Source organism: Lepisosteus platostomus, chromosome 4 (genome assembly GCF_059453375.1).
Source record: "Lepisosteus platostomus isolate fLepPlt1 chromosome 4, fLepPlt1.hap1, whole genome shotgun sequence".
NCBI lineage: Eukaryota > Metazoa > Chordata > Actinopteri > Semionotiformes > Lepisosteidae > Lepisosteus > Lepisosteus platostomus.
In genome coordinates, this window is record NC_142614.1 from 6,135,483 (window position 1) to 6,161,006 (window position 25,524).

Below are 25,524 nucleotides of genomic sequence, written 5' to 3' on the forward strand. Positions count from 1 at the left end.
CTGTACAACTCGTCCGCTGTGTCTCTGGGCAGGGGCAACACTGACATTGACCTGTTCCTGGACTAAACAGTAAACTCTCTGCTAGATCAGACTTTCCCATTTATAACTGTTTTTGTGCAATACAACTTTTTGTGTTCTGTTCTGGTTTGTTCTTTGTGTATTCTGGACTGAGAGTAACTCTTCTTAGTGCACGTCTCAGTGTACTGATTGTATTGTATTATTATTGTATAATTTCATACACTGTGCTGTGTTGACTGTATCAAGCTGCTGTTTTACTAAATTTCTTGCACAGGATCAATAGTGTCTATTTCTATTTTCCCTATAAAATTTAGGAGAGCAAAAATACCGAACCCAGCAGGCCATAGAAAATTCAAGACAACACTTAGCAGCCATATCACCCTGCAACTCACAACTGGCAGCCCACTGACGCTAAGCAGGTGTGAGCCTGGTCAGTACCTGGATCGGAGACCTCCTGGGAAAAACTAAGGTTGCTGCTGGAAGAGGTGTTAGTGGGGCCAGCAGGGGGCGCTCACCCTGCGGTCCATGTGGGTCCTAATGCCCCAGTACAGTGACGGGGACACTATACTGTAAACAGGTGCCGTCCTTCGGATGAGATGTAAAACTGAGGTCCTGACTCTCTGTGGTCATTTAAAATCCCATGGCGCTTCTCGAAAAGCGCCATGGGATTTTTAATGACCCGGTGTCCTGGCCAAATTTCCAATTGGCCCTTACCAATCATGGCCTCCTAATAATCCCCATCTCTGAACTGGCTTCATCACTCTGCTCTCCTCCCACTGAGAGCTGCTGTGTGGGGAGTGTACTGGTGCACTATGGCTGCTGTCACATCATCCAGGTGGGGCTGCACACTGGTGGGGGTGGAGGGGATCCCCATTACCTGTAAAGCGCTTTGAGTGGAGTGTCCAGAAAAGCGCTATATAAGTGTAAGCAATGAATTTGCCTGAATTTGCCTTGAAAACAAACAAAAAAAAGTTTTTTTTCACATCTTCATGGTTTTCCTAAGCTGATTTTCTCCCCACACGGCGGTGTTGCTGGTCCTCGAACTTCGTGCTGCAGGTCTCAATCAGATTAGTGCAGTTTGGGGCTAGGGTCATCAATAACAGGTCAGGTGATTGGAGAGTAGACCTTTCAAAGCTACCACTGAGAAAAGAACTTGATCAACTTTATTTTCTGAACTGGATCATGCCCCTTTCACCTTGGGGAACAATTTAGATTCTCTCACCACGGTTAATGGATCCCAAAAACTGGTGCCCCTGGGTAAAGGAAGTGCGAAGTGGCCTGATTACTGCTTACACGATTGACCCCTTACCCAACCCTTCCCACATTCCAACAAAGGAATTCCAGCTCTTCACTGGCTCAGGCTGTCACACGCTTCCGGTTTAGCCTAATGCCAATATTACATTGGTCCTCAAGCAATGGCACAGTATGTGAAAAAAGGAATCTATATAGATGGTCCCAGGGAGCCCCAGTTCAGTTACTGATATAGGTCATACTGAATCACCTAACCAATAGATTAGGGGCATGTGTGTAATCAATTGATCAATCAAGTAACATTCCTGTGAAGAGAACATTGGTTCGTGGCGGCTAAAGGATATTCTGATTTTTGCTCAGATCAGAGAAAGTGTTCTAGGTTTTGGAAATCGAATGTTTATAGATTGTGAGAAAGGTGCTCTGCAGGCCGGGGGTTTTAAACTCCGGATTTAAAAAATGTCCTGGGACTGGGACCAAATAACACATGCAGACTCAAAATTAAAATAGAGCAATTAAAAGTAAGCCTTGCAGGAACTGAGCTGGACTCACCCCAAGCTCAAAGACATGAAAAAGTACCCCCGGACAGAAAGCAAATCTCAAAAGCAACGTCACATTTGGTTGGCTTTTTTCCACTGTATGGATCACATGTTTTATATCGAAAGCCATCAGAAACGAAACTGGAGCCACAAGCACTAGTCCTGGGAAGACAGCGTCTCCAAATGAAACTAATCGATCACACTTAATCCAGATAAATGAGGTCCTGAGTCAAAGACATCCAGAAGGCTTGGATGACTGCAAGCTCATGACCAAGTTCGCAAAAAATGAAGAGGCAGAGGCAGGACACAGCTGGAGTTATCTGATTATATTCTCATACAAAAAATGTGTCTGAAACGTTGACTGGACAGAACAACGTGCAGGTACACAATTTTACAGACCTGGTATAAAAAAGATTTACACACACACAAACCTGGCAAAAACAAAAAAAAAACCTAAAATTAACCGGCTGGAAGGGGTGCAGGGGCCACAAAGGTGCTTCTGAAAATTTAAAAAGGTACATTACAAATCCTGCAAAAAAGCAACTCAAGATAAAACTCCCCTCAGAACAGATGTTCCTATTTTGTTTTACAATCACTAATGCAGAAAGGAAATTCATAGACACATAGATTAACGTAAATGAAAATTTCAGGGGTTTTATACAGATTAAATTAACAGCTATGTCATTTTCTTTTGCACAAAACCAAAAACAAGGAAGGACACATGAGGGTTTTACAAAGCGTTTCACTGCTTCTGAAGCAGTGGCGACATCCTTTTGTGTTACACTTTGTGATCTTGGATCGTTAAAAAATAAAAAATAAAGGTAAAGAAAGCTACTTAAAAATAAAGGACCCATGTTTCCACAGACATCTCCTGTAGGTCAGGGCAGTCAGCTCAAGCCTAACGGCTCCCACCCTCTGGTTACCCGTCCACAACTTACACAGAAAAAAGAAAATTAACAGTCCATTAGAGAAGACTTCCAGGCTCGGACCATCTGCCCTAAAGCTCTGGACAGGATCTGTATTTTGCTCTGAGAAAATGGTATTGTTTTCCATTGGCCTGGTAAACTGAAGTAGCTTTGTATATGAGGCCATCATGCTACACAGGGCAATGAACCTGTAGATTATATGGAGCTGTGCATTAAGCTTAACACATGCACAGCTGAACTCCAGACACAAGGGAACAGCTCAAACTTTTTTTCCAGCTCTCCTCTAGCACAGGCTGTAATGCACAATAAGGTGGAGTTTCCAAGCGTGCAGCTTTCTGTAATGGACTAAAAAAAAACAACTGATCAGAGACAATGAAACCCAACCTACACCTGCACTCTACTTCCCCCTACTGCTCCCGGGATAGGATAAGATAAGATAGACCTGTTACACACCGCCCTGCCTCCATTATAAAAAAACCTGTCTTGTGAGCATCATCAGGCACCGCCTGTCTCCCCCACTCACAGCAGGTCTGCTGATGAGAGGTCACACAATGTAAGGTCTACCCCACCAGTAGCAGGGGTCCTCTGTAGACGAGCTGCGCTGCGTGGTGAATCAATCCCACCAGTGGCGGGGGTCCTCTGTACACAGGCTGCACTGCATGCTGGGCCTACCCCACTAAACAGTAGGGAGGCACTGTAGCTAGGCCGCACTCCTTGTAGGGTCTACCCCACCTGAAAGCACTAACATAAGGCGGCCTAACCAGGGAAGGTGCGCCAGGAGCTCAGGTGTGTATTTACACCCCACACCTTGCCGGTTCCAGCTCAAGTCACACCAAGACTTGATCCTGACCAGAATCCCTCCCCCCAGTATCGGCGCCACCAGGGGGAGGGTCAGGATTAACAGGGCTTTCTGGCACGACTGCAGCAACTTGCCAGGTACTGAAGTGATGGCAGCATCAAGTCTGCTGCCAGGTGGCGTGGAGCCCGCGGTACGTTAAAATGGAATGGTGGGCGTGTCAGAGGCGCATGTCTGCACATCTCCAGCTCTCCCAAGCAGGTGCGGCAGTGCCACGTCTTGAAAAGTGCTTCCATTTCCAAGCTGGATGGCAACATAATAAAAATACACCCTCAAAGAAAAAGAAGAAACTGATGCTGTGGACATCCGAGCTGGGGAGAGGAACTCTCTCCCCTGGCTCAGAGACCGCGGTGTGACTCCTAACGGGACACACAACTTGCACCAGCACGAGGGAGCTAGCCTGAGGAACCCCTGCTGTGGAAACTGCGGGGACCACGAGGGAGCGAGAGAGCGTGAGAGGGATAACAGATAAAAAAGGAAGAAGGGGAGCTGGCAGGTAGCTGGGGAGTTCATATGATGGTACGCAGAGGGTAAACAGAGAGATGTCTGCTTCAAACGGGCTTCTGTTTGCTGTGTGTCAGCGCAGATAAGCGGTATGAGGGGGTTGGAGCACAGGACAGTGGGGTCACTGCTGGAGCTGCTGCCATGGTTACTGCGTGCCCGAGCCCTGGGTGCTGCCAGAGTAGTTGCCGTAGTTGCCATAGTTGCCATAGTACTGATTCCACTGGCTCTGGTTCTGATAATACTGACTCCACTGCTGGGCGTACTGGAGGACAAAAGAGAGAAGAGACGGGTTGTTACACAGCCTGCACTGAGCCAATGAGACAGGTTAATCCACTGCTCACACAGCCTGGGAGACCCCAAAACAGGCAATGCAGAATGCAAACAGGAGAACGGCTTCTAGCAAAAGGCCATTCAGGCTGAATGGCAGTTAGCGGCAATCTTTCCTGCTCGGAAGTTAGTAGCTAAGTGATCCAAAGATCTCACGCAGCTTCCTTTCACAAATCGAAAGAAGAAACAAGGGAGAGAAAGACAAACAAATACCACAGGGTACAGGAAGAAGAAATAGAGAAGAATCCAGCCACTGCTCAGCCCACCTGCTGGTACTGCTGCTGGTTGTAGCCCTGCTGCTGGGTGTAGCCCTGGGTGGTGGTGGCAGGGGGCTGGGTGTAGGCCTGGTTGTACCCTGGGTACTGACTGTACCCGGGATAGTTGTAGCTCTGGTTGTAGCTGCTCTGGTTGTAGGCTCCTTGGTTATAGGCGCCTTGGTTGTAAGTCTGGGGCTGCGAAAGTTACGAGGAAGAAGTTAACTTCAAGACAACAAACTTACAAACATCACAACTGTTCAGGCGAGTTGGAAAAAAAACACTTTTATGGGTCGACAGGTCAAAAACAAAGCATAAACAAGGAAGGCGACAAGGGGCCTTTTAAAGCTCTGTCATGGAAACAGTTGGAGTGCGAGCGAGAAGCTTGTACCTGCTGCTCTGCTGTGTCCGCGCTCCATACCTGAGCCTGGCTGTAGCCCCCGCTGCCCCCTTTGCTGTATGGAGCGACGCGGTTGTGGTTGTAGCCGCCACCAGACTGCTGGTTTCGGTTGTAGCCCCCGCGGCCCCCTGAGGCACTGTCGCGGTGATTTCCACCGCTGCCCCAGCGGTTCTGGTTGTATCCCCCACGGTTGTAGCCTGCCAAAGCAAGGAATGCATTACCTCCGAGAGCTGATGACACACACACACACGGATAGAGAGATAGTGAACAGGACAGAACCTACTGCCCTGAGCACGGCCACTTAATGCATGCACAAAGGAGTCATACACAAACACTTCACGCACTCAGAAAGAGGCTAAGACGCTCTACACTGGACAAGACACACCAGACTGAAAACGAGAGATGCAGATGTGAGCACGTGTGTGCAGTGCAGAGCCTTGAAGAGTACAGATGAGTTCATTACAAACGGCACTGGCTAATAATTTAAACCCAACACAAAAAACACTGAAGAAAGGGGTCAGTATACAGAGCACTCAGCCTGAAAACTGAGGAGGGTTAAAGCTAACATGGCGACAGAGGTAGGTCAGTAGAGAGACAGGAAGACCGAAATGCACACAGGAAGCAACGTTCCCCAAGGATGGCCACCGTGAACCCGAGAGACCAGCAGGCTCAGATCAGAAATGTCCTCCTCTCACCTCCTCGGTAGCCCCCAGAACCGCCTCCTGCCCCTCCGCGGCCCTGGTACCCGCCCCTGCCGCCCTGCGGGCCGCCGCGGCTGTCGTAGCGCTGGTAGCCGCCGCCCCGGCCCCTGAAGCCGCCGGGACGGTTGTCGTAGCGCTTGTCTGGGGGCGGGCCTGCCTTGCGCCCTTCCTCGTTGTACTGCTTCACCAGCTTCTCTGCCTCCTCGCCCTGGAGCTCGATGTAGGTCACGCCGTCCAGGAACTCGCCCGCTTCCGGGAGGGTGAAGTTAGCTGGGAGACCAGACGGAGCAGGGCCAGAGGAACCGGTCCGCCGCAGGAGAGAGAGGGGGAGGGGGGGATCGCCAATCCCAGCGCCATCCAGTCAAAGGGACAGGAGAAAGTGGAGCGGAGAACCAGCCGAACCACCATGGAGACAAAGAGAGACACGTCAGTTAACATCTGAGCGGAACGGCGTCATCCACAGAGAGAAGAGGAGGAAGAAAAGCGAGAGGAGGTGGGGTGAGGGAGTGAGTGTGTGTGCGCATCTGGAGTGCCGAATGTTTTAAAACACTTTCCGAGGACAAAAGTTACCTCGCAAAACAAATGGGAGGGAAAATTTGCCCCGATTTGAAGGAATTAAGGAGGGATGAAAAGAGAAAGGAAGGTGTGAGGAAAACACCAGATGAAGAAAAGGGTTTTGAAGAATAGGTAGGAGGAAATGATGCTGCTGCAAACCCAAACATTTGCAATCTGAGCCAAATTAAAATGACTGAATGATGTACTAGTCCTGCAAAGCAGGTTTAAGTGTCAGCTTTTTTAACCATTTCTTTTAAGTGATCATGCACAACCTGGACGTTCATTCACCGCTCATTTTTCTCCACTTCCACCAGTTTATTGCAGCTGTGGTCGCCAGACTAAAGCACAGGGTTCGAGTTTGAAATTAAACTCTATTCCCTGCCATATGTAAAAATAGAACAGACCACCGGCACTGGGGAAGAGGGTAGCAAAATATTACGAGAAAAAAAACTAGCCAGCCAACTCATCCTCCCTGAAGTTTCTCTCTTCAGGGTCATATATGTGAAAAAGAAATTAAAATATTTCACAAAGAAAATCTCATCTTGTTTTCACTGTTTGTGCTATAGTCCGGCACGTTGAACGCTGTGGATTGGCTGCAAAGGGGGTCACAATATTTTCGAGCTGCTGCATAGTGCTGCTCTTTTGGACATCATCTGCCTGCTGAAAACAGCAACTCAGCTGTTTCTGGATGTAGCCAGAGCTCAACCTGCACTGCACATAATTCAACAGCCTGTCTCATCGTGAACAGATGGAGACCAGGCACGCAGTAAGTGTGAGTCTGGTGTGAGTGACAGACAAGGGAACCTGCTGGTGGGCGGCAATGGCCTCGTTCACTGGGGGGAGAGAGCAGCAAGAGCCAATCGCTCCACACAGGAACAGAGCAGAGGAGGCCGCTCAGCGTGTCAGGGCTAACTGATCCGAGGAAAGGGACAGCGGGATCACGGCGCCGACAAGTGCAGCTTCTCCAGACCGAGTCAAAACATGGGAATAATTCACTACGGGTTAAAAAAGCCCCACATTTAATGAGGCCAGCGAGTACAACATGTCAAGTGCTTTGAACAAACACAGAAAACATACAGCTTTGCCACTGACTGTGGTTGAAACAACCTCATCACAGGCTTGCCAAAATCTCACCATTACTACTAGCAGTGTGAAGTTTGGGGTTTGCAGCATTAAAAAAAAAAAGAAGAACAGGAGATTAAGAAAGGGGAACTGGGAGAATTCCAACAAATCAGAAGAGGAAACGGGAAGAAATCTGAAGGAATAGGTGGGAAAAGAGGATAACTGTAAAGGGAAAAAAGGAACAAGGAAAAGTTTTAGGTGGGAGGGGACAAGGGAATATCATCTTCCAAGTTGGGTTGAAACAGACGGCAACATAAAAAACAAAGTAAAAAAATAGAAAATAAAAGCAGATCTTGTTTTTTTAAATTGTTTTTGTTGGTTTTTTTTTCCAAAGAACTCCTACCTTTCATTTCTAAAACCGCATGATCTGGCACATCCTTCCCTTCCTCATCAGTTCGCTTTAATGTTCGCTCTTTTAAGTCCTCGTCCGTGGGACAAATTACAATAGCCTTGCGTTGAAAACCTTCAAAAGGACGCATTTTTCGTCTCTGGGCTGATCCATATACATTTGTCTAGCAATGGTGACAAGAAAGAAGTAAAAGCTGTTCATTATTGTTGAGTTTGTGCTTTACGTTACGGCTTTGCCTTCCATAGGAGGGAAATAGGAACCCTGCAAGGATGAAAGTTAAGAGGTTTTTCCCTTTTTCTCGTTAGTCTACTTCGCTCAGGTGTCTATTTCAGGAGCTTATAGCTGGGCTCTATCTCACAAGCCCAGAAAACCTACCTCAGGTTCAGGACACTGGTGCGCCTACGTCAACGGAAAGAAAAAAGTGAAATTAAGGGGACCCCCCTCAACCCCTAAGTGACTCGGATGGATCTGATTATCTAGACGTTACAAGTACACTTCTTTCGCATCCACCATAGCAATAGTAGCAATAAACGCGTTTGCCTGCAAAAACGTGTCCCACTGTCCACCGAGTCCCACTCATAAAAGCCACAAAGTCAGGGAATGAAAAACATCATTCAGATGTGAGGTAAAGACGCCCAATCATTTTGTCACATTCCTTAAAGCTTCAGGATACGGAACACTGCACACAGACCTGAGGCTCTGATATGAGGGATGGGGATGTTCTGCACTGTGAAAATCCTGCCTTCACTTTTTTCCCATCAACATAACGATTAGACTTGTTCTAGTTTCCACCCAACCCCACTAAACCTGGGTGTTACTAAATCAGGATTCCAGGAACTGAAAACGATGGTGGCAGAGAGAGAGGGTGAGGCAGTGCAGCTTTCAAGAGAGTCCTGGGTAAATCGGTCAGTCACAGCAGGTGGCATCAGCGTCACACACCTCACAGGTAACAGACAAACTAAGAGTGACCAGACACGGTGTGGAACATGGGACTACTTCTACAAGTCACTTCATACCTTTCTGAACTGGAAAGTCTTCCCACCTCACGAAGAATGACAGCTCATTCCAGACTTGTTTACAGAAAGATTGCTGCACTGTGAAGCTAATGTTTCAACCTTGCCTTGGTCATATAACAGTAAGGCCTGCCAACTACCAAATAAGAGCAGGTCAACCAAATTAAAGCAGAAGAGCTCTAGGGCTCAAAGAAGTCAAACTTGAATAGTCTTCCTCATAAAAAAATGACCTTGCTAGCACAAACAAGCGCATGTCGAAAACAGGAGGTTTATCGAGACATCTCTGCAAAGACAAACTCATTTTCTTGTCTCAACTCCGACATGTTCAGAAAGTCAGAACTCCCTTTTCGGGATCCTGAGACCTGAGGGGCTGAAGAGGCCCACGAAACACTTAGATCCCGCAAAAAGGAGGAAAAAGGTTTGGATCTGGAAATAAAAGTCAAGTCTAGCACTGCATTGGATAGTATTGGCAATGAGCACAATATCTTCCTTGTCACACTCTCCTATCACTGTGAGGTAGGAAAGGGCAAGGCTTGACAACAATTAAAACCCCCATTTCAGAATGGGGGTTCTAAAAAGAAACTGGTACACGTTATGAATTTAAATGAGCGTATACACACAAATACCTTCCGAACCTAAACGGGTCAGAGAAGTGCAAAACTTCTCACAGTGGATTTAAAGGAGGCTGATGAATACTGCTTAACCAATCGAAAAAAATGGAACCTAACATCTTCCAGTACCTGTGATGTAACTTAAGTCTATTTCCCATCTTTACATTAGATACTTAAGTAACACAAAACAGTAATTTGTTAGAATTACTGACTATTCTAACAAAAGCATCTCGAGTCTGTCAATACCATTGCAACTGTCTGTGCTTGTCATCATCCCACTCCAAATCAGAGCAAGGACAACATGGCTTAAAACCTCCTCTCTACGCTAATGGGGTCCCCAGGCCTTACCTGTACTTACCTGTTCTTCATTCGACACACTGTGCCTCTGACTCAGACAAACACACAGTACCTACCTGCGGATACTCACGGTCTCCTCAGGGACACCTGGGAAACGTCCACTAGACCCTACCTACCTCAGAGTACCTGGACATCAGCGCACTGAAAAGCCAAAGTCTGTTAAGTTTGTTTTCCACTTACCTTTTTCATTTTTTTACAATACAATATTCAACAGTTCCATATGCTACGTGTATAAAAAAAATCTCTATGATATAATCAAAGGCTATGTGAATTTTAACTGATACATATTTACGATTAACTTAGCAACAGAAGGTGTATTTCTTACTCACCAGGCAGATTACTTGTTTTTCAACATCATAATATTCACATGGACTATTAGTACGGTGTAGAAAACAGTTTCTTTCAACAAGACACATACAATATATAAAAAAAATAAAAGAATGAGTTTATATTCGGTGCTGTCATTCTAATGAAATAACAGTTCTAATGTATCTATCTAGAAACCATCACAGCAACAACAAGTTTAAGGAGAAAAGAAAAGTGAGGCCGAGTCACATGAAGTGTTACAGAAACAAATCCATATTCCTTGTACGCTAGACAGACAGCAGCAGGTGTGCGCGCGCGTGTCAGTGAGCAGGAGCACAGGTGGCAGGTGTGCGAGCAGGGGGCTGCAGACAGGACTGGGGGAGGGGGGGCAGTACCTGGTCCAGGATGTAGTTGCGCCTCTTGCGCGCGGCGATCTGGATCAGCCTGTTCAGACACTGCGTCGCCTGCTGGATCAGCACGTCCCAGCGGCCCGCGTAGTTACGCTGACGGCGCAGGCCCATCACCTGGACAGAGGCAGGAGGCAGACCCAACGCCGTTAAGAAGAGCGCTTGCAGATGCGGACCGTCTGCAACTCACACGCCCGTCTGCGTCTGAGCCCTTTACAGGACCTTACAAAGTCAGGTGGCCTGCAGAAACAGCTGTGTGGTGCAAACCGCAACTCGGGAGTGATGGATGAGGTCTTCATAAAAATGGGACCACACTCCATCGCGCTGTTCTCCAGAACCAAACGGCTTCACACTGCCATCACGAACTCAGACGACCGGCCTCCTTGCCCCATACCTTCATCTTCTCCATGATGGCATTGGTGCCCAGGATGTTGTACTTCTTCTCGGGGTTCTCCTCCGCGTGCTTCATGGCCCACGTGGTCTTGCCCGCCGCAGGCAGACCCACCAACATCAGGATCTAACAGGAAGGGGGAAGGGGGGGGAACGTCAGAAGAGGAAACAAGACGAGCGCTGCTCCCCACAGCCACGCTACGGCTTGAAAATGTCATCACGATCTGAACATTTCACCAACTTCTACAACAAAAAGGAAAGGAAAATGAATCCTGTAATCAGACGAGCACTCCCCTCACCCACCTGCCCTATTGGATGTGGCCTCAAAAACAAAGACTTCCCTACTGCAACTTGAACCTCTACACCCACTGGCACCCTTACGTTTCCAGGATGGGCCCTTCAACTTCAGGAAGTAACCCCAAGTACAGACAGTCTAGTCTGGGTTCAGGGCTTGAACGCAAGTTAACATCATGTCTAAAACATCAGATGCCTTTAGAGATCTTACTCAGCACACACACACTAGAAAGAAATATCCAAAAGAGAAAACACTTTTTTCTTTGCAGTCCAATATTTCTCCCAAAAGGTGGTCTTTTGGAAAGGTTTCAGGTGCCCTAAATGTATCCACAATAAACATGAATGACAAACACCCTTTGTCATTATTTTCATATTGCACAGCTGTCACTCTTTCCTCGATCGTTCTGCATACTGAGAAGCTTTTAAATTTATTTCCATTATTACAAGTAGGAATTTCATTAAAAAAAAAATGTTTCTAAGCCTTTCAAGCTAATATTTTTCTTAATCCTCAAGAGGGAAGCTTTTTAAATCTCACTTTACATACCAGTCAAAGTGGAGACAGAAAAATGCCCCCGTTTTTCCTACTGTGAAACACATCAGTCAGACAAAGAGGTAACCAAATACCTTCAACTAATTCACTCAATAAACCGTTTGAATCTCCTAATAGATGATTGTAGTTCTATCCCGGACTAGCTCGAAAGTGCGCAAATGTAAAAAAAGAAAAGGTAATGTTTTTCAGTGTTTACTAGAAAACATTTATTAATAAAAAAAATATGTAAATGTACAAAATGATCCCCAAATTTACATCCATCCAGGGACGAACAGTGAACCAACTCAGACACACAGCAGATGCACCACGCCAGCAGGTGGCGCAGTGCGGTCAGCAGGCCCCTGGCCCGTCCTTGTTCTGCAGCCGTTCGTGCCACTTCCTGAAGCAGTTCCTGTCCACAATGAGGCACAGCGCCACGTCGCAGCTCTCACACTTCCAAGGTGTTTTGTTCCTCGTCTTCTCCTCAGTGCATAAAACACAGTACTTCCGCCCAACACTGCTCTTAGAAGAGGGGTTTACTATCTTCCCATCCATGAGGGCTATAGGGACACACAGCCCCTGTTTCTTAGTGCTGGCCATGGCCTCCTCAGCCCCGATGCTCACAAGTTGTCTACAGAGCTCCTCCCTGAACACTTTGTGAGAATAAGCCTGAAAGCTCTGAATCTTAGCCAGGTCCTTGTGAAGGAGGTAGCTGTTCACAACCACCATGTCAATGAAGTGAAAGAAAACCTTCTTGTACCACTTTCGGGTTTTCTGCAACCTGCTGCAAAAGTTTACCCGGGAATCTGACAAACTCACACCTCCTGTGTGCTGGCTGTACGCCCTGACAGGCGTAGGGACGGGCAACATCTTCATCTTCAAGGATCCAGCTTGGTTCCTCACTCGCCGGTGGGCTATTTCTCCTTTATACGCTTTATGGATGCTGCTGCACATCGTGACTTCACGCTTATCCATCCACTTGGTGAAGAGCAGATTGCCATTTCTGAGCCAGCGCAGGGTTCCTCTCTTGGCCTTTTTAGGCATTCTGTTTTCTGTTGTCCGTGGGAAGCCCTCACGATTGTCCCTCATCATTCCACAAGCTCCTATCTTCAGTACGTGAAGGTCTCGAAATAGTGCTGTGCTGGTGTAAAAACTGTCCACATAAAGGTGGTACCCAGTGCCTAGTCGTGACCCCTTTATGAGCTCCATAACAGAGTCATAACTCAGCCCTTTCCCTGAAGCACTGTGAGACTTCCCTGTGTAGATACTGAAGTTACAGGTATATCCACTGGCGGCATCAGCCAGCACAAACAGCTTGAGGCTCCACCTTGATGGCTTCTGGTTCACGTACTGTTTGAATGCAATCCCGGCCTTTGAGGGCCTGATCCGTTCATCGATTGTAATGCTCTGATGGGGGTGATAGTATGTCTGACAGGCCTGGATCAGGGAATCCAAAAGGGGTCTGAGACAGAAAAGGCGATCGTGTTGCGGCGTTCCTCTTTTTCGATAATTCTTCTTATCTTCCTCCGGGTCACTGATGTGCAGAGTCCAGGAGATATCTTGGAATTTTGTCCTGGACATAACACTGCGGCAGACTGGAAGATTGTACGGCACACGAGGACTCCAGTAATCCCTAATATTATGAGCCATTAGGAGACCCATGTAAATCACAATGCCCATGTACCGATACATGTCCTCCACTGACACTGGAACCCACTGTAATTTCCTCCCCTGAGCCTGCAGCCTTTCAGCATTTTTATTTGTGTTTGTACACAGACTCCGTACAACACCGAGACTGAAAAAGAGCTGGAAAAGATCTAGCGGGGAATACGTCTTGGTGGTGTCCAGCTGTGGTCCAGGTGTCCGCTCTGGACAGAACGGGAACTGCTCAGGTTCCACGTCTTCTTCCTTCGCACTCTTCCACCTGTCCTCGGGGTCCGAGGCGGAGGATGTGTGGGCGCGTGCCCCCCTGCGTCCCACGGGACTTGACAAGCTGCTATGCGGAGAAGCTAGAATATACCGCCGCCTTCTTTTACGCGGACGAACAGCAGCACACTGACTTGTGGAGGCAGTGGGGGTTTCTTCAATGTCCTCACTGAAAACACACAAGAGAATAAGAATAAAATTTCTCCATCAGCACTGAGCTACAGACAATGAACCCGGCTTCTCTAAGTCTGGCTGCCAGACAAAAAAAAAAAAGTTTCCTTCATCCACACTCGGCAGATTACAAACAAAGGACCACCTTGGCCTTAAGTTAAGAAAATAGTCTCTCAAATTTAACACTGAATTATAATTATTTGTACATCAGAGAAAACAATGACAAATATATATTTCTATGTAGACTATGACACCCGTATAAAATCATCTACAGTTAAATGTGCGTATTGAAAAATACATATAATAACTACTGATAGTGTAGTTTTATAATATTACACTTACAAATCCAGCAGTGGATCTAGTCCATCTTCATATGCTGCTTCGGAGACAGAATCAGCGCTGTCCAATCCAGAGAGCCCATCATCATCATCACTTTCTGTATTGGTGTCGTTCTCGCCAATCTCCACAACAATTTCAGGAATATCTCCACTTTCCTGCTCCTTCTCATCCTTGCAGGCCATTTTCTTTGGTTTTCCAAGCAATGGAAGTGAGAAAGTGCCACAAAATATTTTTGTTTTACTTTCGCTGCTGAGCGAAATGATGTGCTCACGCTCTCTATTGAAGTTTGTCTAAAGGGGTATCATCCAGCTCGTTGCTGCATGAGGTGACGGACATCAAATTATCGTCGGGCGGCTCGAGACCTTTGCAAGTTAGTTCGTCTGTCAGCAGCAAAATGCAAAGCTAATCTATGCCAGCTTTTGTTGAACCTCGAAGGACTGCAGGCACTGCAGAGCTGCAATCTCAGCAAAGGGACAGTACATTTGGAAAATTCTGTTGCCGTTTCACTGAAATTTTAAAGATGCAGGGTTTTGTATATTTGTGCAAGTCATCACATTTGTAATATTTCATTGTAAAGAAAGCAAACGCGCAACTGCTCTTCATTTTGCTTACAACATCATGTATATTACACCATCATGTAAATGAGTTTATATGTACACATCCTGCTGCAGGACTGGCATTTGAAATACACAATCTGGAAGCCGAGATATTTTATGATGTGTCGTTTGTTGTGCTGTGCTTTGATTTAGTTGCTAACATTTCATGAAAGTGACTGGCAGGGCTGCATACGTTCCAGGGTAGTGCTGCCTCATTAACGCATTGGTTTTCTAAACACTCATTTCACTACTGAGAAAAGTTCAGCAGCTGGAATTGAGAGGATGCAGAAGATCACTCACACATGTAATACTTCGCAAAAAATTTAAAATTAAAACTCTGAAAGAAATGACATGATGTGAAGTGTAACCCCCTGGCACTGTCCCGCAAGCGCCCACGAGGAGGAATTAAGAGATTAAAAACATCAACCTCCATTTCAAACTCACCACTGACTGGGATGAGGACCCAGTTCGTCCTCATGCTCGTCCCACCCCACCCCTCTCCTGCTCCACCGCCCATCTCACCTCGCACTCCGACTTGGAAGAGGGCCCCACCGTGCCGCGGACCCTGTCCTCCAGCGGGACGCTCTGGATCAAGGAGTAGCCCTCTGGGATGGGGAAGTAGGGCTCGTCCTTCTGCCCGAAGTTGAACTCGATGGCGCAGTTCTTGACCAGGACGTGGGGGAAGAGCGCCCGGCCCGCCAGCTCCTCCTTCCGCACCCGGAAGCCCTCGCCCAGCCACTGCCCGTTCTTGGAGAAGGCCATCTCCACGTCCTCCCCGGACTCAAAGTCCTGGAAGGGAGAGGGGCGGGGAAGGGGGTCCAGTGGGAAGGACAGGGAGGGAATAGGGAAGGGGGGAGAGAGAAACGATAATGAGGAGGGGGGCGGGGGTCCAAAAACCACCTGAAGCACCTCTCCCTCTTCGGAGCATCTAGTCTTCTCTCTCTACATCTCTTTTCTCGAGCCCAGGAAGAGCAGCCCCCTCCCTCACCTCCTCCTCCACCCACCCCTACCGCTCTGTGACCGATGGGGAAACACCGCCCAGCCCCGGCCCACAGCTCAAGCGCAGCTCAGCACTCACAATGTAGCAGCCCAGGACGTCGTTCTCGCCAAATCTCTCGCCGTAGTCCTCGAACTTGCAGTTTGTGGACTTCTTTCCCGTTCCTCCGTACCCGTACGAGAAGGGCTCCTCACCTGGAACCGGGAAAATCACAATAAACATCCCCTGTAATAACCAGCAAGAGGTGCTGGTGTCCAAAGTCGCCCTGTTTGTACTTATTAATCGAAGATCACACTACCACAGCCATTTCTCACAGACACAGCTCCATAAGGGACCTGCAAAGCTCAGTACACATGAAGACAGGCAGGTTGAATCCCCGTGTACCGACAGAGTGAGGAGCTCATGACTTCTCAAGAGGCGGCCACTGTGAGCGCGCTGGAGTCACAGAACGAATGATGTCAGTGTTCACAGAGTGAGTCAGTGAGTTCTCCTCACCCAGCTGAGTGCTGCAGGAGTCCAGGGACCAGCCCACCCGCACCACGTGGGGGTCAGGCTCGCTGGTGGGAAGGTGCTTCACCGAGATCTCTTCATTGATCTGGGGAAGCAGACAGAAGCCGCAGTTACAGCTCAATCTGCTCGATGGCAAGAGCTCGTGCCGGATCGAGCAGCTGATCAAGGCGGGAGAGCGGGACGCTGACCTTCAGCTCGTAACAGACGCGTCCCTTGGTGACCCCGTAAGAGACGCGCGCCCCAGACCACAGGTAGGCGAAACCCTCGATGGTCAAGGGGTAGCCGCTGTAGCGGTCTCGGGACACCTTGAAGTGCAGGTCACAGTTATCTGGGGGCAGGAGAGAGAAACAGTGCGGGTTCTAAAACGCTGGCCTAAAAATGAAACGGTGCTCGGCCGATTAGAAACTGGAAGCCCGGACTCACAGGTGTCAATGGCCACCAAGGTGTCGTCGAAGTCCTCCTCTTCCTCCTCCGCAGGGGGCTGCGGGGAACGGGACCTGCAAGCGACAGGAGACAACGGACATGAGAGAGAGAAAGAGGCACAGAGAGGAGACGGGAAAGCTGGAGACGGAAGGCAGCAGGGACCTCTTGTCTTCTCGGTGCTCGTAGTAGCTGTGGCCACGGCTTTCGTCGTACGGCCTCTTGCGGCCGTGGGGTGCCGTGTGGCGCTGCTCCTCCTCCACTTTGGGCTTCACGGGCTGAGAGGGCTCTGTCACCGGGGCAGACTCCGAGACCAGCTCCTCCTTCACCTCCTGCTTCACCTCTGAGAAACACAAGCATTGTCACACAGGCCCACATTGATGGCACAGCAGCACGGGCAGGGGACAGCACAAGGATACACAACTACCAGCTCTAACACTAACTAGCACAGCTGACCTACAAAAGAATAACCCCCCACCCACATCAATTTCTCTGATGAACTCGGCAACTGTCACAGTATATCTAGTGGATGTCCAATAAGCAAGCAGCTTTACACTTAGGGGGTTGACTTAACACACAAAGGACTTAAACAATTTTCACAGATTGGGCATGGCAGAGTTTTGTTCAGGACAGTACAACAGACATATTATGGAAAGGCTAGGGAAAGTCAGTTGAGAAAGGGGTCTGTTTTGCTGGCAGCGTGTACCATGTTCCAGCTCATCTGTCTTTGTGGTGTGGATACTTTGTCCAAATGCAGTCTTTGAGGAAACACCGTAATCTCATTTGTCTTTGTGAATAATTGTTCAGAAGAAATAACCATGCTTTTCACACCTACGGCATTATTTGGAGTTTATGGTGGCATCTGGCAGAATTCCATGACTGGGCAATCTATTCAAAAAAAGCCCCAAAACTTTTCTTCCCCAATGTTTAAAAATACAAAACTAGAATCGCCAGCTAATGTTGGAGTGACATGATTTTCAACTGATAATTCTCAGTGATAATGGCTTTTGCTTCAGAGGTGTACTGCACAAGTTGGTTGGATTTAAGGAAACCTAGATGATGGATTAAGGGTTTAAGGAAACCCAGATGAAGAACCCGCAATGAGGCAAAGCCCACAAGCTACCTGGCTGACTCGGACTCACCTGGACTGCCCTGGTGCTCTTCTCTTTCAGACTCACACTCCTCCTTTATCTCTGGCTCGTTCATGCCATCTGCAGACAGCTCACAGTAGCCCTGGTGTAGGGGCTCCTCACCCTCCATTCCTCCATCTTCTCCATTCTCCTCCTCCTCTTCTTCCTCATCTGCTCAGATATAAAAAACAACAGATTTTATTACTTTAAACGGCACCTTTTTGGAAACTGTTTACATGTAGACCAGATTTTTCTTCTTCAAACCAATTAATAGTGAGAGCCAAGTTTAAGGCCAATGCACAAAAAGAGTCCTGTTACAACAGGGGCTACAGTCCCCGTGCAGGAGAACAGCCCTGTTACAACAGGGGCTACAGTCCCCGTGCAGGAGAACAGCCCTGTTACAACAGGGGCTACAGTCCCCGTGCAGGAGAACAGCCCTGTTACAATAGGGGCTACAGTCCCCGTGCAGGAGAACAGCCCTGTTACAATAGGAGCTACAGTCCCAGTACAGTGGAACAGTCCTGTTACAATAGGGGCTACAGTCCCAGTACAGTGGAACAGTCCTGTTACAGTAGGAGCTACAGTGCCAGTGCAGGAGAACAGTCCTGTTACAATAGGAGCTACAGTCCCGGTGCAGGAGAACAGTCCTGTTACAATAGGGGCTACAGTCCCAGTACAGTAGAACAGTCCTGTTACAGTAGGAGCTACAGTGCCAGTGCAGGAGAACAGTCCTGTTACAATGGGAGCTACAGTCCCAGTGCAGTAGAACAGTCCTGTTACAATAGGGGCTACAGTCCCGGTGCAGGAGAACAGTCCTGTTACAATAGGGGCTACAGTCCCAGTGCAGGAGAACAGTCCTGTTACAGTAGGAGCTACAGTCCTCGTGCAGGAGAACAGTCCTGTTACAATAGGAGCTACAGTCCCAGTACAGTGGAACAGTCCTGTTACAATAGGGGCTACAGTCCCAGTACAGTGGAACAGTCCTGTTACAGTAGGAGCTACAGTGCCAGTGCAGGAGAACAGTCCTGTTACAATAGGAGCTACAGTCCCGGTGCAGGAGAACAGTCCTGTTACAATAGGGGCTACAGTCCCAGTACAGTAGAACAGTCCTGTTACAGTAGGAGCTACAGTGCCAGTGCAGGAGAACAGTCCTGTTACAATGGGAGCTACAGTCCCAGTGCAGTAGAACAGTCCTGTTACAATAGGGGCTACAGTCCCGGTGCAGGAGAACAGTCCTGTTACAATAGGGGCTACAGTCCCAGTGCAGGAGAACAGTCCTGTTACAATAGGGGCTACAGCGCCAGTAAAGAAAATAAGTCTTACTAGACTCCACCTAAAACATAGTAATACATGCTTACAACAAATCCGCACACTCGTGTTACGGCTCACTAAAGCCGTACTATTTTCAAACAAGGGAACTTCGGACTTCCTCCGCGCCAAAACCTAGTCCAACACAAAACCTGAAGAGTCCAAACCATGCTTCCTAAAAACACACATCCGGGCCCTGTATACCAAACCCTTACAGAAATCGCTTCGCAGGAAGCTCAGCTCTGAAACGGAATGCAGATACCGCCCAACTGGGAACTTCAATGATGCCGTGCAGCTAACCGATTTAAAGAATCAACTCACCTTCGTCTTGATAGTCCTCGCCGTCTCCCGCGTCCCCGCCGCCGGAGTACGCTTCCCCGAGAGCGGCCGGCGGTCCGCCTCCCTCCCCGGAGGCCTCGGCCTCGAGTGCCGCCTGCAGCCGCTCGGCGAGCTCCGCCTTCAGGCCGCGGGTGTCCAACCCCCGCCGCTGCAGCTCCTCCTTCAGCTCGTTCACTTTCAGTTTCTTCACGTCCACCGAACTCATCGCTCTTCTCGGGCGGATAAAATGGTGAAGCAGCAGCCCTTTGCTTTTGAATTGGTACAAGCAATCCCACTTATAAGCTCTGAAGAGAAAACGACACAAGAAATCCTCACTGGCTGCCGGCCGGCCTGCTCCGCAGCGCAACTTCCATTGTAAACAAGCGCCGCGACCCGGGAAAACTTCGTGGCATTAAAACACGAGGTTACTGCCCCGTTTAAAAACACTTCAGGTGCACCGAGAGCTGCTTTTTAAATACTGAAGTCGACATTCAAACACAAACAAATTGAACTGGCTTTTAAATGGCTCGAAGGAAGACGAGGCAAATTCAAAACAGCACTCGCTCGAAAACAGCGCCGCCGCTAACCGACGATCGCCTTTAAATCCCCACCAAAATCCCACTTTTTATCACGGATTATTCCGAATGCAATCTACAAGAGCGCTTTCTGATCTTTACGGTACAATAAAGACAGTTTAAAGGCGCAAATTTACCTCTCTCTCCTCGACTCCCTGCACAGCCGTTACCACGGATTCACTTGCAGTTCCACAAAATGGCCGACATTCCCCTCCTTCACCCCCGGTTACAGACTAACCCCGCCCACCCATACCGGCTTTTCCGATTGGTCTAAAGGGGCGTTCGTCCAGTGCAAAGATAGAGGCTACCACCAATCAGTTACGCCGTTCTGCATTAAGCAGAACGTCAGCGTCGACGACGGCAGGGGCGAAGGCGATTGGCGGATGCGAAGTGATTGACGTGCAAATGGCTACGTCCGCGACACTTTTCCCGGCGAAATTGCAAACTTGAGTCTGCGCAGACGTACGGCGTACTGTTTATGGGGAATCGTCGTTCGGTGTTGAGATAAACATGGAGGTGGCGTGGAGGGATGTTATGATCCGCAGTAGAAGCTGATGCAATTGAAACCCCTTTGGGTAAATGGCAACAAACCGAAAGCAACGTACTATGTGCACTTGGGCCCCTGGTTAGCGCTCAGCCCCGTGATAAGATGATGCGCTACCTTAATGGAAACCGCAACGCTATTTTCATATTTCGGGGTTAAAAAGATTCAGCATTGATGTGTGCATTTCAAACCGCAATAAAAGTAAAGTCTCCACAGTAACTTGTCAAACCTCCCATGTACATCACAAAATAGAGGAAATTTCCAGGTAAGCACAGCCCCATATCCTGCGGTACAGAGTGAGGCAACAAAACGGGTTACGGGGAAAAGCAGGCTTGTGAATACTTGTCTTTTAATCCAGTAGAAATGTTGCTTTCCATTTCGACACGGTTTTGCCACCAGATACTACCTACTTGTTCACTGTGCGTGTAGATCACGTTGGAACATTTCTGCGGTGAAATGCCTGCTGCCCAACTCGTTATTCGCTCGTCCATCACGGTATATTAGTCAATATGAACAAGTAAGAGGTTTATTCCTTGCTGAAAAAAGAAGAAAGAAAACACAACGTTTCGGCTGTGGAGCCATCTTCAGGTGTGAGGAAGGCTTCAGGTGCTTACACCTCAAGAAAGCTCCACTGCCGAAACGTTTTTTTTCTTCTTTCCAGCATGGAATAAACTTCTTACTTGTTCCTTTGCAGCCTACGCGTGCAGACGCAGCTTCTCAACCTATAATAATAATAATAATAATAATAATAATAATAATAATAATAATTGCTTACACTTATATAGCGCTTTTCTGGACACTCCACTGAAAGCGCTTTACAGGTAATGGGGTCTCCCCCCCACCACCAATATATACATATACCTATATTAGTCAATATGGAGACTAGTGAGCAGGAAGGGTCGTATCACGTCGCGATTCGGGGGACCTCGAACGTGAGTCTGCAGTAACATGGCGACTTGCGGTACTTTCACGAAGTTCACGGTTTCGTGCTGAATTTGAAATGTTGTAATTTTCTTCTGGAAAGTGGACGGATTTTGTTTTGTTGCCGAGATTTAATAACGGGTCTGAGGAAGGAGGACTGCAGCTCCCCTTTAAGATACGCTGCAGTGAACTGGGCCGCTGAAGTAAGTTCACAGCACCGGGACTAAACCTCTTCTCAACTGCAACAAACCCAAAGTGAAGTAAAGCCAACTTATTCTCTGTACCCCCAAACCCCCAATACGCCTGCTTCCCCACGAGAACTACAAGTGTAGAGTCCCATCCCAATAAAACCACACATCTATTCCACTGACACCTAGATGTGACAGAACACATTGAGGAGTTACACCCCATTAAAATATGTCTCTAATTTCAGTACCCTTCTCTCCCCAGGACACCTGGAAGTTCAGATCCCATACAGATCATACTAAGAAAGATAGACGTTGAAGTTCATTATTAATAAATTGCACTTTGATTAATAAACAGGTGTACGGATAAACTTCATTATTAATAAACGTGGTGTGACTGGAAAGCGATTTTGGGATCTTACTTAAATATTACTATAATCGTCCAAGCAGGTGCATACATTCATGGTATAATAATAATAATAATAATAATTGCTTACACTTATATAGTGCTTTTCTGGACACTCCACTCAAAGCGCTTTACAGGTAATGGGGATCCCCTCCACCCCCACCAGTGTGCAGCCCCACCTGGATGATGGATGGCAGCCATAGTGCACCAGAACGCTCACCACACACCAGCTCTCAGTGGGAGGCGAACAGAGTGATGAAGCCAGTTCAGAGATGTATTCATGGTGTAGCGATGATATTATTTCCACTGTATTCGGGAACGTCCTCACGTGTTCCAGTGCTCCTCTGCTATTGGAAGTGACGATGTGCAGGTCCACCCGGAAGGCGTTGGCAGGTGAGGCAGCCCCGCGCAGGGAGAAGAGCCGAGATGGGCCCTGGAGGTGCTGTCCGCTCCGATCCCTGCGCCTGTCGAGGGCCACAGTCGGCACGCGGGAGGTGTGGAGTTGTCTAATGCCCAGAGAAAACAAGACAACACAGTGCAGAAGACACACAAATGGCACACAAACCTCTCTCACCATTGTGATTGCGAACTGTTTCATCCTTCACAAGGAGCTGGAAGAGGGTGGTGGAAGGACAGGGAAAAATTGTGTTCCTGTGGCCATTGCAGAGAGAGTGAAAGCTTTGAAATCCTCTGAGGGATGTAAATACTACTAATGATAATAATTCCTTACCCTTATATAGCGCTTTCCTGGACACTCCAGTCAAAGCACTTGACAGGTAATGGGGATCCCCTCCACCACCAGTGTGCAGCCCCACCTGGGTGATAGTGCACCAGTACACCAGCTCTCAGTAACTACGCGGGCCGCTGGGACGTGCTGATCCAGCAGGGGACGCAGTGTCTGAACAGGCTGATCCAGATCGCCGCGCGCAAGAGGCGCAACTACATCCTGGACCAGGTACTGCCCCCCCTCCCCCAGTCCTGTCTGCAGCCCCCTGCTCGCACACCTGCCACCTGTGCTCCTGCTCACTGACACGCGCGCGCACACCTGCTGCTGTCTGTCTAGCGTACAAGGAATATGGATTTGTTTCTGTAACACTTCATGTGACTCGGCCTCACTCGACCATGTTATGATAAATAAAGCTCAGGTATTAAAAGATTTTAGATTTCCTCTTTTTCAGTTTGAAAACCGGTAGTCATCAGCCTCCTTAGCTTTCATTTAGCCATCCACTCTATGATGTTTTGCAGTTTTCTGACGCTTTTTGGAGCTCAGAAGGTGTTTGTGTGTATACGCTCATTTAAATTCATAACGTACCAGTTCCTTTTTAGAACCTCTTTTTTAAAGGGGAGATTGTATCTATCGAAGGTCAAGGGGGGACCTGGGTCAGCTGGCGTAGGCTGAAATGGAACAGGTAATGATTTCTTTCATGCTAAAAGGAAAAGAAAAACAATGTTTCGGCTGTGCAGCCTTCTTTAGCTCTTAATTGTCAAGCCTTGCCCTTTCCTGCCTCACAGTGGTAGGAGAGTGTGACCAGGAAGATGTTGTGCTCATTGCCAATACTATCCAATGCAGTGCTACACTTGACTTTTATTTCCAGATCCAAACCTTTTTCCTCCTCTTTTTGCGGGATCTGAGTGTTTCGTGGGCCTCTTCAGCCCCTCAGGTCTCAGGATCCCGAAAAGGGAGTTCTGACTTTCTGAACATGTCGGAGTTGAGACAAGAAAATGAGTTTGTCTTTGCAGAGATGTCTCGAAAAACCTCCTGTTTTCGACATGCGCTTGTTTGTGCTAGCAAGGTCATTTTTTTATAAGGAAGACTATTCAAGTTTGACTTCTTTGAGCCATAGAGCTCTTCTGCTTTAATTTGGTTGACCTGCTCTTATTTGGTAGTTGGCAGGCCTCACTGTTATATGACCAAGGCAAGGTTGAAACATTAGCTTCACAGTGCAGCACTCTTTCTGTAAACAAGTCTGGAATGAGCTGTCATTCTTCATGAGGTGGGAAGACTTTCCAGTTCAGAAAGGTATGAAGTGACTTGTAGAAGTAGTCCCATGTTCCACACCGTGTCTGGTCACTCTTAGTTTGTCTGTTACCTGTGAGGTGTGTGACGCTCATGCCACCTGCTGTGACTGACCGATTTACCCAGGACTCTCTTGAAAGCTGCGCTGCCTCACCCTCTCTCTCTGCCACCATCGTTTTCACTTCCTGGAGTCCTGATTTAGTAACTCCCAGGTTTAGTGGGGCTGGGTGGAAACTAGAACATCGTTATGTTGATGGAAAAAAGTGAAGGCAGGATTTTCACAGTGCAGAACATCCCCATCCCTCATATCAGAGCCTCAGGTCTGTGTGCAGTGTTCCGTATCCTGAAGCTTTAAGGAATGTGACAAAATGATTGGGCGTCTTTACCTCACATCTGAATGATGTTTTTCATTCCCTGACTTTGTGGCTTTTTTGAGTGGGACTCAGTGGACAGTGGGACACGTTTTTGCAGGCAAACGCGTTTATTGCTACTATTGCTATGGTGGATGCGAAAGAAGTGTACTTGTAACGTCTAGATAATCAGATCCATCCGAGTCACTTAGGGGTTGAGGGGGGTCCCCTTAATTTCACTTTTTTCTTTCCGTTGACGTAGGCGCACCAGTGTCCTGAACCTGAGGTAGGTTTTCTGGGCTTGTGAGATAGAGCCCAGCTATAAGCTCCTGAAATAGACACCTGAGCGAAGTAGACTAACGAGAAAAAGGGAAAAACCTCTTAACTTTCATCCTTGCAGGGTTCCTATTTCCCTCCTATGGAAGGCAAAGCCGTAACGTAAAGCACAAACTCAACAATAATGAACAGCTTTTACTTCTTTCTTGTCACCATTGCTAGACAAATGTATATGGATCAGCCCAGAGACGAAAAATGCGTCCTTTTGAAGGTTTTCAACGCAAGGCTATTGTAATTTGTCCCACGGACGAGGACTTAAAAGAGCGAACATTAAAACAAACTGATGAGGAAGAGAAGGATGTGCCAGATCATGCGGTTTTAGAAATGAAAGGTAGGAGTTCCTTGGAAAAAAAAACACACTTGACTCGCTAGCGCCCCCTAGGCAGGAGGTATGAAACGCCCAGGAGGTACGTTATTCAGGTGTATGTGAATTCTGAGCAGGGCAAAAAAAGCAATAATTGGGCAAATAATCTGCCATTGTGCTTGTGAAATTGCCCCCGTGGGGTCCCCATCCAGGGTATATCCCGCCCGGCACCCTTTGCTCCCTGGTGACCCTTCAGGGGATGAAGCAGTAAGAAATCGGAATGATGGAAGTTCCGTATCCACGTTGTAATATAACATACGTGCCTAGCTACACAACACACCAGTAACAACATTCCCACCTGTGCAACAGATAAAGACAGAGAACAAGCAAAGTCATGTGCTTCAAAGTTGGTGAGGTCTCTGTCCCTCATCAAAAACATCACCTTCACACAGTCACAGCCGCCGC

The 25,524-nt window shown here is 47.9% G+C and overlaps 1 protein-coding gene across 3 annotated transcripts; it reads right to left on the reverse strand.

The window, feature by feature from the left end:
* Positions 1–2,116: 2,116 nt before the first annotated feature.
* hnrnpul1l (heterogeneous nuclear ribonucleoprotein U-like 1 like) lies at positions 2,117–20,235 on the reverse strand. 3 transcript variants are annotated; one of them, XM_088627825.1, is made up of 16 exons: positions 20,134–20,235; positions 19,425–19,726; positions 17,808–17,966; positions 16,831–17,008; positions 16,669–16,742; positions 16,434–16,573; positions 16,231–16,330; positions 15,817–15,929; positions 15,261–15,527; positions 10,888–11,010; positions 10,482–10,610; positions 7,794–7,962; positions 5,768–6,043; positions 5,094–5,269; positions 4,685–4,870; positions 2,117–4,353 (listed from the first exon to the last, which is right to left on the reverse strand). In XM_088627825.1, exons 2-16 carry the CDS (start codon positions 19,645–19,647, stop codon positions 4,237–4,239), a joined length of 2,430 nt encoding a protein of 809 aa, XP_088483951.1. In that variant the 5' UTR covers positions 19,648–19,726; positions 20,134–20,235; the 3' UTR covers positions 2,117–4,236. The 3 variants fall into 3 exon arrangements, with proteins under 3 accessions (XP_088483951.1, XP_088483950.1, XP_088483949.1); XM_088627824.1 differs by having other exon boundaries at positions 5,064–5,269; XM_088627823.1 differs by lacking the exons at positions 2,117–4,353; positions 4,685–4,870; positions 5,094–5,269; ... (2 more) ...; positions 10,482–10,610; positions 10,888–11,010 and adding exons at positions 11,909–13,801; positions 14,146–14,327.
* Between the last annotated feature and the right edge of the window lie 5,289 nt (positions 20,236–25,524).